At 39.6% G+C, this 14,496-nt stretch overlaps 1 protein-coding gene across 8 annotated transcripts in view; it reads left to right on the forward strand.

Annotated features, from left to right (window-relative positions):
• CADPS2 (calcium dependent secretion activator 2) overlaps positions 1–14,496 on the forward strand; it is a 513,174-nt gene that overhangs the window by 183,154 nt on the left and 315,524 nt on the right. For all 8 annotated transcript variants that reach the window (XM_087860858.1, XM_087860859.1, XM_087860857.1 and 5 more), the window contains exon 3: positions 10,287–10,619. In XM_087860858.1, coding sequence (XP_087716984.1) covers positions 10,287–10,619 — 333 coding nt within the window. The remainder of the gene's footprint in view (positions 1–10,286; positions 10,620–14,496) is intronic.

Consider the following 14,496-nt stretch of genomic DNA (forward strand, 5'->3'; position numbering starts at 1 on the left):
ATTTATCACTGTTAAAAGGCTTTCATGAATTGGTAACACCTGAAAAATAGTTTTAAAAACAGCCATTGTTTCTGTATGCACAGCATACATTATGGGAATTATTAGTAGTTGGCATTATTAAGGAGAAAAAAGGCATCTCTTATAAGTGGGGCTCTTGGACTTTCTCCGTGTTTTTCTGGTTGAACGCATGCTGGCAGCCTTCCCAGGAACCATCTCATGGAGAGCCGCAATGATCTGGCAAGCAGATAATGTTTTTCTTGTCATTATACAATCCGGAAGAAAAGAAGCAATGCATGGATCAGATCAAAAGTAACACGTGAACAATAACTGCTTCCGTGGAAAAGTGTATGTGAAGTTTTATTTGGACAGCTGAGCAGACTTACCTTTAGCAGATAGTTTTCTGTTGTAGTCATCACATTTCAATTTTGTTATTCACCATGACTTCAAGATATTCTATGGCGCTTTTAGTATATAAACAGAGCAGATGAATGGAAAGCACCATTGGTGGTGCTCAGCGGGCCCCAGTACAAAATACAACTCGCTAAAACGGGAAAAAAATGGGACTACATGCCATGTTAGAGTTTTTTGATGTCCCTTTCATAACTCCCACGCTAAATTGGTTGGGTGTTCAGTGGCATTTTCACATAAAGGTCACTGATGGGTGCTGGCCAACATCTGTGGAATTACCAGTCAGAATATAAGGCCACCAGGGGTGAACCATTGATAGGTGTGGGAGGAGTGAGAGAGAAAAATAAGTAATGCTGCTTTTGGATTCCATTAGTCTCTGTTCCAATATGTGACCTTAGGCCAGTCACTTCACTTCACAGCTTCAGTCACTTAATCTATAAAAGAAAAAGATAAAGACTGCACAGGGTGATTGTGGGGACAAAAGGAGATAATATGTGAAGAGCTGTAAGGAGACAGAATACCTGCTCATCAGTGAGTTTGTCAGTAAACAGAATTCCCATGGCTGCTTCAGGACCAATATGGTGCCCTAGATGTACCCCAGACAGAATCTCTGTTCCTGGGGCTTACAACAGAAAGCTGGTATATGTGCACCCAAGGCTTGGACACCAACTTATAGGGCCAGCTTCTTTATATGGCCACACTTTATCTGCCTTTAACTTAACAATTATTACTGTGAAAGGATACAAGATTAAGATGATTTATATCTACTGGGACTAAGTCCATCATTGTTAGTTTCATAACTTATAATACCTGAAAAATCTTTCAAAACTATTCTGCAGTTACAGCAGATTGTCATTTAGGCATTATGTTTTTAAACAATATACATTTTCTTCACAAAACTAGTTTTACTTTCCTCTGTGACATTACTCACGCTTCCTTCCGAGATGTCTCTCCCTCTCCTATTCATGTGGACAAGGTCCATGTCTTAGGTTAAGCATATAAATAAAAATCTATAAACCTTAGTGGTTAATTGAAGTTAAACAAGTGCATGGATGGGGGAAATAACCGTCCATACCATTCATTCCCTCCCCATTTGCTCATTCCATGGATATTTTCTAAGTGCTTGTTCTTAGTACTCGGACTGGTGGTAGGTACTACAGATACAGTGGAGAATGAAACCATCTTTGGCTTCATGGAACTTACTCTTTAGTGAGTAAAAATAAAATGGCACTAGAACCTTCACTTAATTATCACAATAACAAAGTGATAAGTACTTTAAAGGGGAAAGCGGGTACTAGGATTGCATACAAACAACACAGGATCAGGCTAATTCAAGGCAATTGGGGAAGGAATCCCTAAAGAAGAGTCAACGGAGTAGGGTTCTGAAGCATTACTAAGATAATCAGATGATGGTGAGATGGACAGTGTGAAGTTTTGGAAAGAAGACCAGTGGAGCTGGAGCATGGAAAATGAGTGAGAAAGAATGCCTAGTGATGAAGCCAGAGTGGTGGTTTGGAGATATTTGAAGTAGGACCTTGGTGACAATTTTGGTGGAAAGTCAGTGAAGAATTTGTAAGCTAGAGAAGGATTGAAATGACAAGATATTAAAAAAAAATACTAGTTTGATACTACTAAAGGGAAAAAGTCGGGGAAATGAGAGTTGAGTGGCTTTCAGGAAAACTTCTGAGACAGGAAGGTTATTTAAGAGGCTGTTGCTCTTAGCCAGCTGAGACAGTGAGGAGCATGAAGAACTCTTGTTGGCAGAGATGATCTGAGAGGAATTTAGGAGCTGGTAGAATCAGCAGGGTTTAGTGATAAGTTGTAAGTTGGGAAATAAACATGGAGGAGATGGAGGAGTTGAGAATGGTTTCCTGGTCTCAAGGGAAAGTAGTAGGTATCTGATGTTCGCTAAAGCAGATAGGCAGAGCAAACAAAAGCAAAAGTCATGCGTTCCATTATGAGATTTGTTCCACTGGCACTCTAAGCTTACAAGTACGGAGACCTGTGGGTTGGTATGAGAGAGCCATGTATGAAGCTTGAGTGATACGAGGAGCTTTTGGTGGATCACACTTGGTGACGGTGTCAGAATTGGGAGCATGTGCAAGGTGGAGTAAGCCAGACCTAACTGATGCTGGTCAGCACGGAGTCCTAAAGGAGAACACAGAAGAGAAAAGCAGCCACCTTATGATGGTAGGTCTTCCTTTCTCTACACCTGGGATCAGCGGAGGACCGTTACTTACTCCTGCTTTCAGATCATTGCTTTTCCTTCCTCATGCAAAGTCTCTCTTGCCTTCTGGAGTGCATTCCTGCTAGCCATACCACATCTTCTGCGTTCAGTTTTTTAGTGTGTATCTCTCTCACACAGGCATCCATAGCTCTGGAAAGCTGTGAGCGAGTTGCTTATCTAATCCCCTTCTTTAGCCTTGGAGAATTCAGTGTCTATAGATAGTCCTCACCTCAACAAATCTTTATTCAGCTCTAATTACAGAGCAGGCTCTGTATTAGGCACTGGATTCCGAGGCACCCAAAACCAAGTGTCTGCTCTGGTGGTACATACTATTTTGGGGAGACAGATACATATCTGGTGCCATGTGCTGAGAAGAAAACTAGAGCAAGACGAACGGGTAAGAATGACGAATAGGCATGGGGTGGGGGCGGGGGGACCTCTGTCAGAAAATGATATAACGGAGACCCACATGAGGTAAGAGTATGCCGTGTGGGTATATGAATGTATTAGGTATTGCTGAAAACAAATGATCCCAGAATTTAGCAGCTTAAAAATGATACTATGTACATGTCCTCTCACAGTACCTCAGCGTTAGGAATCAGGGCATAGCTTTTAGCTGATGTTTCTGCTTCGGGTCTCGCGTGAAGTTGCAATCTAGCTGTTGGCTGAGACTGCCATGAACTCACGGCTCCACTGGGACTAAAGAATTTGCTGTCCAGCCCACTTATGTGGTTCTTGGCGACCTAGTTCATGGAGGGTGTGTCTCTGCGTCCTAGCAGCTTGCTGCCCCCAGCGTAAGCAATGGGAGGGGGAGAGCACCCGTCTTTTGTAAACTAATCTCAGGAGAGGCACACAGTCATTACTTTGTCATCCGTACCTTAAACTACCTCTCTTTCCTGACTTGTCTCCCTCATTGCCTAAATGTAGTTTCCCAGCTTCTTGCTTTCCACTCTCTCATTTCCTTTTTTATTCGTGCTTCCTAAAAGAATAGTTTGTTTGCTGTCTTAATTTTTGCAACTTGTCCTCTTTCCTCTCCTGCAGATGGGCTCCCACTCTCTTCCACACCAGGAAATTTCTGCCAAAGGTGACCTCTGGAGATAACAGTCTATTCTTAATTTAGTTGATTTCTCTTGTGGCATTTGATTCTCTTTCTCTTGAGATGATCTCCCCTCTTGATAGCTAATATGGTATTTTGCCTTCTACTTCTCTGACACTACCAGCCCCTCTTGGGTTGAGTTCTTTTGCCAACCATTTAAACATAGGTCTGTCTTAGTTTTGTTCTTGACTCCGTTTTTAGTTTGCTTTGTCTTCAGAGCTGACCTCTACCAAAACTAAGCTAATAATCCCTGACCTCCCACACACCCACCACCTTACACAAATACCACACACACACAAATATGTTTGTTGTTCCATCTGTATTCGTTTGCTCTTTGATTAATGGAATCTAGGCACCCAGTTTTAAAAAATCATCGAATTTTTCCTGCCTTTCTGCATTCTGTAAATCACCAACATACGTTAATTCTGTCTTCTAACTCCCTCTTGCCTGTCCCTAGTTCTCTAGCCTTTGCCCTAGATCCAAACCCTTTGTATTTTCACCTGGTCTGCTGTACCTGTGGATAACTGATATCCCAGTCTCTGTTCTGGTTGGCTATCATCTACCTTTGATGCTGCCATCAGTTTTTGTGTGACTCTAGTTTCTCAGCATGTTAGTACCCGCGTTGCCCAGCCATAACTGACTCTCAGTTATCAGAGAGAGCTCAGATCCCTTGCTCGGCACACAGTGCAATTTGCCATCTGGTCTCTGTTGGTCTGCTTGGCACAACTTTTGCTCCCTTAAATTTAACCCTTAAATTTAATGCTCCTGCGGTATAAAAGTTGTCACATTGCCCTCAAAAGGCCATGCTATTTATGCCTCTCTGCTTTTTACTTCTGTTCTTTTGTTTTCCTGAAATGTGATTTCTCCCTTTTCCCTTTCAACCCACAGGTTATTTGAATCACGAATCCCTGTCTTTGTTTTGTGCCTCCTTTGTCCTCAACCTTGACCCCAGACTATGGAGTTCATAAGTTCCTTTTCTTTCCTCCCCTTGCATAGCCTGCCATTCTTGCTCTTGCTGTATTATTTATCCTGTCTCTCTCTGGTTGTGTGAGCTTTGAGGACAGGATCTCTGACCCATTCACTCTTCTGTCCCCTTAATACTTAGCAAAAGACCTGACACACGGTTACTTAATAAGTAACCATTTTAACACGTAATTTGAGTGAGTTAGTATGGCTTTAGGTAGGGTTTTATAGGGGAATTAAGACTCCAGCAAAGACTTACTATTATCCTTGCTTCAAAAAACGTTGTTGGGTTACTTGGTAGAATTGAGCACTGAGTTAGGCAGAAGTTGAGAAAAAATAAAAATCCCTGCCAACTTAAAGTATTAGATACCAAGTAATTAAAAGCTTTTTCTGAAGCCAACATTAAGGTATTTATATTGCACATTAAACATATCTTGCTGTTCCAGCTTCGTATGCAATTACCAAATTTTTAAAAGTTGTTTGTCTTCACACTAAATACTCTCCCGTAGAAAAAAAATGTTACTTATATTTCTGTATCAGGTGCAGTCTGGAGACTGAAACCACACCACTGAGCAGGGAAAATTTAATCAGTGAGAGATTGGTTGCAATAGGTAAGGGAACTGGAGAATATAGGAATAGTAGATATAAGGAGCACAGCATCCAGGGAAGGAACAAATCTGGAAGAGGGTCCTGCTCCCCACATCTCAGAGCCTGGGATCCAGACCTCATTGGAGAAGATGTGGCATGTCCTACTGCATGCCTTCTGAGGTGCGGCACTGCAGAACTCACTGGGGATCTGCCAGTGGGGATGGTGCATTAGGAAGCCATCCTCGGGCTGGGGAGAAGCTGCCCAGCTGTGCGTGCGTGCCACATGCCTACAGGTGTAAGAAGAGAGCCCTTCTTCCTCCACTGTCCCTCCAACACTTTGTAAAGTTGTGCTGACACAGGCAGGGTACTGGGAGGGTAGCACAGAAAAGTAACAAATTGGTTACTTTGACTCCTGACCTTCCATATGTTCCCATTTAACAATACAGAAGTCTCATAGGAATTAAAAAAAAATACATGTGTGTATATATAATCTATCTTGAATTTTAGTTCCCAGTGAAAGTTGTACAATGAGGTGAGGGTGACAAAGGAGATGAAGGCACCCTTAATGTGTCCCGAAGTAGTTAATGATATTCTTGGACAAAGTACATTATTGAACATTATCAAAGTATCTTTATTTTTGTTGATCTGCATTAAGTAAAGGCATTATTCTTTTTTTTATTTGAATGTTTTTTTTATTATGTTAGTCACCATACAGTACATCCCTGGTTTCTGATGTAAAGTTCGATGATTCATTAGTTGCGTATAACACCCAGTGCACCATGCAATACGTGCCCTCCTTACTACCCATCACCACTCTATCCCATTCCCCCACCCCCCTCCCCTCTGAAGCCCTCAGTTTGTTTCTCATAGTCCATAGTCTCTCATGCTTCATTCCCCCTTCTGATTACCCCCCTTTCTTTATCCCTTTCTTCCCCTACCGATCTTCCTAGTTCTTATGTTCCATAGATGAGAGAAATCATATGATAGTTGTCTTTCTCTGCTTGACTTATTTCACTTAGCATTATCTCCTCCAGTGCCGTCCATGTTGCAGCAAATGTTGAGAACTCGTTCTTTCTGATAGCTGAGTAATATTCCATTGTATATATGGACCACAACTTCTTAATCCAGGCATCTGTTGAAGGGCATCTTGGTTCCTTCCACGATTTAGCTATTGTGGACAATGCTGCTATGAACATTGGGGTGCATATGGCCCTTCTCTTCACTACGTCTGTATCTTTGGGGTAAATACCCAGTAGTGCAATGGCTGGGTCATAGGGTAACTCAATTTTTAACTTTTTAAGGGACCTCCACACTGTTTTCCACAGTGGCTGTACCAACTTGCATTCCCACCAACAATGTAGGAGGGATCCCCTTTCTCCACATCCTCTCCAACAATTGTTGTTTCTTGCCTTTTCAATTTTTGCCATTCTAACTGGCGTAAGGTGGTATCTCAGTGTGGTTTTGATTTGAATTTCCCTGATGGCTAATGATTTTGAACATTTTTTCATGTGTCTGTTAGCCATTTGTATGTCTTCATTGGAAAAGTGTCTGTTCATATCTTCTGCCCATTTTTTGATTTGTTTATTTGTTTCTCGCGTATTGAGTTTGAGAAGTTCTTTGTAGCTCTTGGGTACCAGTCTTTTATCTGTAGCATCATTTGCAAATATATTCTCCCATTCCGTCGGCTGCCTCTTAGTTTTTTTGACTGTTTCCTTGGCTGTGCAGAAGCTTTTTATCTTGATGAAGCCCCATAAGTTCATTTTATCTTTTGTTTCTCTTGCCTTTGGAGATGTGTCATGAAAAAGGTTGCTTTGGCTGATGTCGTAGAGGTTGCTGCCTATGTTCTCCTCTAGGATTTTGATGGATTCCTGTCTCAGATCGAGGTCTTTCATCCATTTGGAGTTTATCTTTGTGTATGGTGTGCGAGATTGGTCAAGTTTCATTCTTTTGCATGTAGCTGTCCAATTTTCCCAGCACGATTTATTGAAGAGACTGTCTTTTTTCCACTGGATGTTTTGTCCTGCTTTATCAAAGATTAGTTGCCCAAAGAGCTGAGGGTCCATTTCTGGGTTCTCTATTCTGTTCCATTGGTCTATGTGTCTGTTTTTGTGCCAGTACCGTGCTATCACAAAAACAGACACGTAGACCAATGGAACAGAATAGACAAAACACCAGGCCCGGATGGTTTTCCTGGAGAATTCTACCAAACATTCAAAGAAGAAATAATACCTATTCTCCGAAAGGTATTTCAAAAAACAGAAACAGAAGGAAAGCTACCAAACTCATTCTATGAGGCCAATATTACCTTGATCCCCAAACCAGGCAAAGACCCCATCAAAAAGGAGAATTACAGACCGATTTCCCTAATGAATATGGACGCCAAAATCCTCAACAAGATCCTGGCTAATAGAATCCAACAGAACATTAAAAGGATTATCCATCATGACCAAGTAAGATTCATCTCTGGGATGCAAGCGTGGTTCAACATTCGCAAATCGATCATATGTGATAGATCATATCAACAAGAAAAGAGTCAAGAACCATGTGATCCTCTCAATTGATGCAGAAAAAGCATTTGCCAAAATACAGCATCCTTTCCTGATTAAAACCCTTCAGAGTGTAGGGATAGAGGGTACATTCCTCAATCTCATAAAAACCATCTATGAAAAGCCTACAGCAAATATCATTCTCAATGGGGAAAAGCTGAAAGCCTTTCCCTTAAGATCAGGAACACGACAAGGATGCCCACTCTCACCACTATTACTCAACATAGTACTAGAAGTCCTTGCAACAGCAATCAGACAGCAAAAAGGGATAAAAGGTATCCAAATCGGCAAAGAAGAAGTCAAACTGTGTCTCTTCGCAGATGACATGATACTTTATATGAAAAACCCAAAAGACTCCACCCCCAAACTACTAGAAGTTATAGAGCAATTCAGTAACGTGGCAGGATACAAAATCAATGCTCAGAAATCAGTTGCATTTCTATACACGAATAATGAGACTGAAGAAAGAGAAATTAGGGAATCCATCCCATTTACAATAGCACCAAAAACCATACGTTACCTTGGAATTAACTTAACCAGAGACATAAAGGATCTATATTCTAGAAACTATAAATCACTCTTGAAAGACATTGAGGAAGACACAAAAAGATGGAAAAACATTCCATGCTCATGGATCGGAAGAATTAACATAGTTAAAATGTCCATGCTACCCAGAGCAATCTACACTTTCAATGCTATCCCGATCAAAATACCGATGAGATTTTTCAAAGAACCAGAACAAATAGTCCTTAAATTTGTGTGGAACCAGAAAAGGCCCCGAATCACCAAGGAACTGTTGAAAAGGAAAAACAAAGCTGGGGGCATCAAAATGCCGGATTTCGAGCTGTACTACAAAGCTGTGATCATAAAGGCATTATTCTTATACTTGTCTCTTAAAAATTAGTTTCAGCTTCAAAACAGTAAGCCTTTTCTAGGGACTCCTGGGCGGCTCAGTCGTTAAGCGTCTGCCTTCGGCTCAGGGCGTGATCCTGGGGTCCTGGGATCGAGCTCCACATCGGGCTCCCTGCTCCACAGGGAGCCTGCTTCTTCCTCTCCCACTCTCCCTGTTTGTGTTCCCTCTCTCACTGGCTGGCTCTCTGTCTAAATAAATAAATAAATAAATAAATAAATAAATAAATAAATAAAGCATTTTCTATAGTGATGAAGCACAGCTGGTAAAGAGAGAAGAAACATTGTGTGTATGTGTTAAATATTTGCCTAATATAGAATTTACAACCCCTATTTCAGTGTATTAGTCAAAATGTTTGGGACTCAGGAATCCTTTGGCCATTGAGCAAAGAGAGGAAATAACATTCTGTGTGAATGACTCTAAAAGGGGAGAAATCAAACATTGGGGAAAGGTTTGGAGTCAGGTGACGGTCAGTGGGACCAGTGAAGCCACTTTACGGAACACGTGTGATGCTTACCCACATGCCAGACAGACCTAGTAATAGTCTAGTCCAAGTAGGGGTCCTAACTTAGAGTACCATTATTCTAAGTCTGTTCTTAGGGTAAAAGTTGACGCTGATTTTTGTTTCATAAGCTTAACAGATATAAATCATGCGGACTGCACTGAATAATCCTACCGGCTCTTTTGGAAGAATTTTTTGTCATTATAGGAAAAACAGGAATACAAGCAGTCTTACTGCTTCATAGAGGATTCTTAGGACTATTGATGATGGAATAGATATTTAATGAATCTTCAGTGATATTTGTTGACATTTGGGTCAGTAACTTAGAAGAAAGGAGAGATTTAAGGCCAATTCTGACGTTTTGCACAGTAAGACCTTATTACCTATCTTTTCCTATCCATTTCATGAATCTCTCTCTCTGGTTGTCTTTGTATGTTATTACCTGGTATTAGGGAACATCTAGACATTTTTTACACATTTTGCTTTTCTGTCATCCACTCTCAGCAGCTGTGAGACATGTGCAAGAAATCAGGGGACTGGTGAAATCAAGGATGGGGATGGTTGCACCCTAACCCCCCAGCTATGGAGCAGGTTTGATTAAGTTATACATGCTGGGTATTGACTTGGATACCACGCTATTGGCCTTCAGATTCTCACTCAAATAATTGGGAACCCCCTCCCTGTTGAAAAACTAGCCAGAACTCTAAAGTACAGATAAATAAGTTGAGTTTACATCTCCAGTTACCTGCTTAACTCTGACAGGATTCAGTTGCAGAGATGCCCATGACCTTCAGGTAAGGATGCGTGTAGTTCAGGTTGGCTCATCTTATGGTTTCTCAGCTTTCATTACTGCCTCCTGTAAATATTTCTTCATTTTAGAAGGATGGGGTCCTTCTTTACGTCATTAGTTACCATGTGTTATAAAACATTTTGAGTCATCGTAGAATATTTGGTGTCATAATTCTGGCTGGATTGTTAAAAGCAAGGAATGTTAGTGTTCCTGCCTAATTGTAAATGGGTTTTTTGTGTTTTTTTGTGTTTTCTAGGTTTTTCTGAAGAGTGATCGAGTGGCCAGAATGGTTCAGAGTGGAGGATGTTCTGCTAATGACTTCAGAGAGGTGTTTAAGAAAAACATAGAAAAACGTGTGCGGAGTCTGCCAGAAATTGATGGCTTGAGCAAAGAGACAGTGCTCAGTTCATGGATAGCCAAATATGATGCCATTTACAGAGGTGAAGAGGACATGTGCAAACAATCCAATAGAATGGCCCTAAGTGCTGTGTCTGAACTTATTCTGAGCAAGGAACAACTCTATGAGATGTTTCAGCAGATTCTAGGTATTAAAAAACTAGAACACCAACTCCTTTATAATGCATGTCAGGTAAGTGGTCCATATTTCCCATTCCTCCACCTGGCTCAGATTGAACATGAAATACTTACAATCCTATGAAACTGTACGTTTTATAATCACTTTGCCTGAAAAGTTGAGTAAAAATAAATTTTGATAAATTGAGTAGTGGTATTTGAAAGAAACTTTGAAAGAATTATTTGATAGGGGGAGAAGAATATCAGTACATTCTATCCTGTAAATAATCATTCCCATGTGCCTTGTTAGGACATTAGATTTTTACCTATTGGTCATTTAAGGGGCATGCCCCAAATAATGAAATGAAAATCATCTGTTATCTAAAAAAAAAGCTGGGCAATTTATAATAAACAAGTATTTCTGAATGCAAAAAAATTTTTTCATAAAGTTATGCTGGTTTTCTGAGTTCTATGGAGTTGAAACTTAAGAATTTCTTTAACTCAGCCAGATAGAAATGAATGAAAATGTTGCTGAACTACATAATTTAGAGATGACCAAATAAAAAGTATTTTTTTCTCTTCAGTTGTTATTCAAATCATACATAGGACAAATTGAATAAAATATCATGTTCCACATCTTTCATCTTTGGGCCCTATGATTTGTCTAATATATTCATTTCATATTTGCATTTTGTTTATTTTAGTGGTATAAATTATTTAACTATGCCCTAATATACAATTTAAATAGACAAAATTTAGGCATTTTGAAATTCATGCTTTAGAGTTACACTTCTATAATGTACATACATTTTCATTTATTTTTAATCTTTTCACAAATCTTAATTTCTGCATTCTATGTGTAGCATTTGCTTTGCATTACTAACTTGTGAATTACTTCAAATGAATAACTTGACAGTTAATAGTAAAGCAATGTGGCATCTTAAGCCTGTGAACAATTCATGCATTCATCATTATTGTTTTCACTGTTATTAAACCAGGTAGTTACTTGATAATAGTGGAAGATGACTGTAAAACCAAAATCTTCTGTTTTAAAAGATTAATGCAACTGGGGATTTGTATTTTTAATGAAAGAGTAACTCATACAATTAAATATTGATGAGCGTAACTTGGTGAAATCAGATTCACACATTTGGTAGGTATTTATTGAGTATTTATTCAAGTTTTTGACTTGCTGGGTGTTGGGGAAACCAAGCTGAGCAAATGAAGACATTAGTTCTCCTTATCTCCATATGTTGAAGTCTAGTAGAGCAGATGGACCTCTAAAATGAATTATTACAAATGTATTGAAATTTACACTGGGTGTTACAGGGTCATAACATCCTCTCAGTGGACCTATCAGGTTTTTTTTTTTTAATAGCAACAATGTTACATCTTTTTATATAATTAACTCCTTTATCATTTTCTAAAATCTCTCTTTATCCCTGATAATTTTCTTTTTTCTGAAGTCTGCTTTGTCTTAATGTGGCTACTCCAGCTTTCTTTTGATTAGTTAGCCTGGTGTCTTTGTTTACTATCAATCTATCTGATTCCTTATGTTTCAAGTGGGTTTCTTGTAGACAGCATAGAATTGCCTCTTGGTTTTTTTTTTTTTTTTTAATCCAATTGGACATTCTCTGTCTTTTAATGACTATGTTTAAACTATTGATATTAAAGTGATATAGTTGGCTGGAGTTCTGCAGTTTTAGTGTTGTCACTTCCTTCCTTGCATTTGTTCTTTGTCCCCTTCCCTACCCAGTTCTGCCTTCTCTCATTTGAATTGAGCATTTTATGTGATTCCATTTTATGGGATTTTCCTGTGATGTACTACCTGTCTTTTGGTTTCTTTTTTTTAAAACTTGTTTAGGGGTTGTTTAGTGGTGGCTCTAGGGTTTACAAACTGCATTTTAAAATATTAAAGTCCATATTCAAATAACACTCTAAGGCTTCAAGTGTAGTACCGCTGTCCTATAATAGAGAATTCCCAATTCCTCCCTCCCATGCTTTGTGACATCTGTCATTTATTTCACCGATATTTCTGTCCTTCATTACCCTGATGTTTTTTATCATCTAGTATATTGTTACTATTATTGCTTTAAATAGTTAATTTTTAGACCTTAAGAATAAGAAAACAAGAAAAATAAAAATTTTTATATTTTACCTTCATTTTCTCTCTGGACACTCTTTATGTAGACCCAAGTTTTTGACTGGTGTCATTTTCCTTATCTTTCTGAAAAACTTCTTTTCACACCTCTTGCAAGGCAGGATGACTGTGATGAGTTCTTCAGTTTTTGTTTGAGGAAGTCTGTTTTTCCTTCATGTTTAAAGGGTAATTTCACTGGATATAGGACTATCAGTGAGCATTTGTTTTGTTTTGTTTTCTCTTTCAACACTCTGAAGGTTTCAATTCACATCTTTTTTGCTTGCGTGATTTCTGATGAGAAGCTTGAAGCTCCTGTGTTCTGACTTCAGTATTTTCTCTTTGTCTTACTTTACTGAGTTTGAATATGATATGCCTGGGGATAGGCTTTATGATTCTCTTGCTTGGCATTGTCTGAGATTTCTGGATCTGTGAGCTGGTGTCTGTCATTCAGTTTGGAAAATTCTTGGCCGTGATTACTTCAGATTTTCCTTCTGTCTCATTCTCACCTCCTTCTGATAGTCCAGTTACGTTTGTGTCACCCCTATTTGATATTGTCCCATAGTTATGGGATGTTGTTTTTGTTGTTGTTTCCTTTTTTTTAAGTTTTTTTCTCCCTGCATTTGAGATCGGGAAGTTTATGTTGACCTTTCTTCAAGTTCACTGACTCTTCCTCAAAATCCTCAGGTCTGCTGATGAGCCCATCAAAGGCTCTGTCGTTTCTGTGTTACTGACCTCTAGCACTTCCCTTTGAGTCTTTCTTAGAGTTCCCATCTCTTTGTTTACATTACCAGTCTGTTCTTGCATGTTTTTAACTATTTCCATTAGAGCCCTTAATTTATTAATATGCTATTTAAACTCCTTTTTTTTTTTTTTTCTTTTGGATAACTGTAACATCTCTGTCACCACTGAATCCCAGTGGGATACTTGCTTTGTCTCTCCAGTCTGTGTTTCTTTTTCTCCTTTGGCATGTTTTGTAAGTTTTTGCTGAAAGCCAGGCCTATTGTATCAGATAATAAGAACTGAGGTATATTTGCCTTTAGTGTGAAGATTTACATTCATCTGACTGGAAGGTAGGCTGTGTTTGTTTATTGTAATGTTTGTAGCTCCAAGAAGCTTCAAATTCTTCTACTATTGTCTTTGTCTTTTGACTTAAGGCTTTCCGAAGTATTCATCTTCAGAAAGAGTCTTACAGCTTCTCCGCTGCCACACTGGAGCTGTGTTGGTGTTGTGGTGTAGAGTGTTGGGGAAGTAGAGTCTGTTATACAGTCTGACTGCATCTCAGATGTTGAGTAGGCCTATGTCTCGGAGCTGTAGCCTTCACAGGTATTTCTGTCCCTTGTCAAGGAGTATGGCTTCCCTCTGCACCACGTGCCTCATTCCCTTCCTTGCTTAAAGCATCCCCAGGCTGTTTCCTTGAAGTTGTGCCTCCTATTCACTCCGGTGTTGTTTTTCCCAGTAGAAGAGATCAGAAGGCTGCAAAAGACTGTGGAGGGTAGCCTTTTCTCTTTCCAGCAGGGACAATTATTAATGATTGGCAAAGTCCAACCCCTTTGTTAGGTAAGAGAATGTGGGAGGTTTAACAGTGGCTTTTCTTTCCCCCCTTCCTGCCAAGTCCCCATGGGGATCTTTCTTGGATCCCTACAATGAGCACTTGGTGGGATTACTGTAGTGTGTGGGAGCCCCCTTCTGACTGTAGCCCCAGGAGTTTCTCACTCTCTGCACTCAGCTTCCAGTAATTTGTCCAAATTACTTGTCAGGTAAGTAGTCCTACTCTTTATGGTCTCCGCTGACTTCTGCGGGTATTATAACTCTC

Source organism: Ursus americanus, chromosome 3, assembly GCF_024610735.1.
Source record: "Ursus americanus isolate L20-20 chromosome 3, mUrsAme1.1.p, whole genome shotgun sequence".
NCBI lineage: Eukaryota > Metazoa > Chordata > Mammalia > Carnivora > Ursidae > Ursus > Ursus americanus.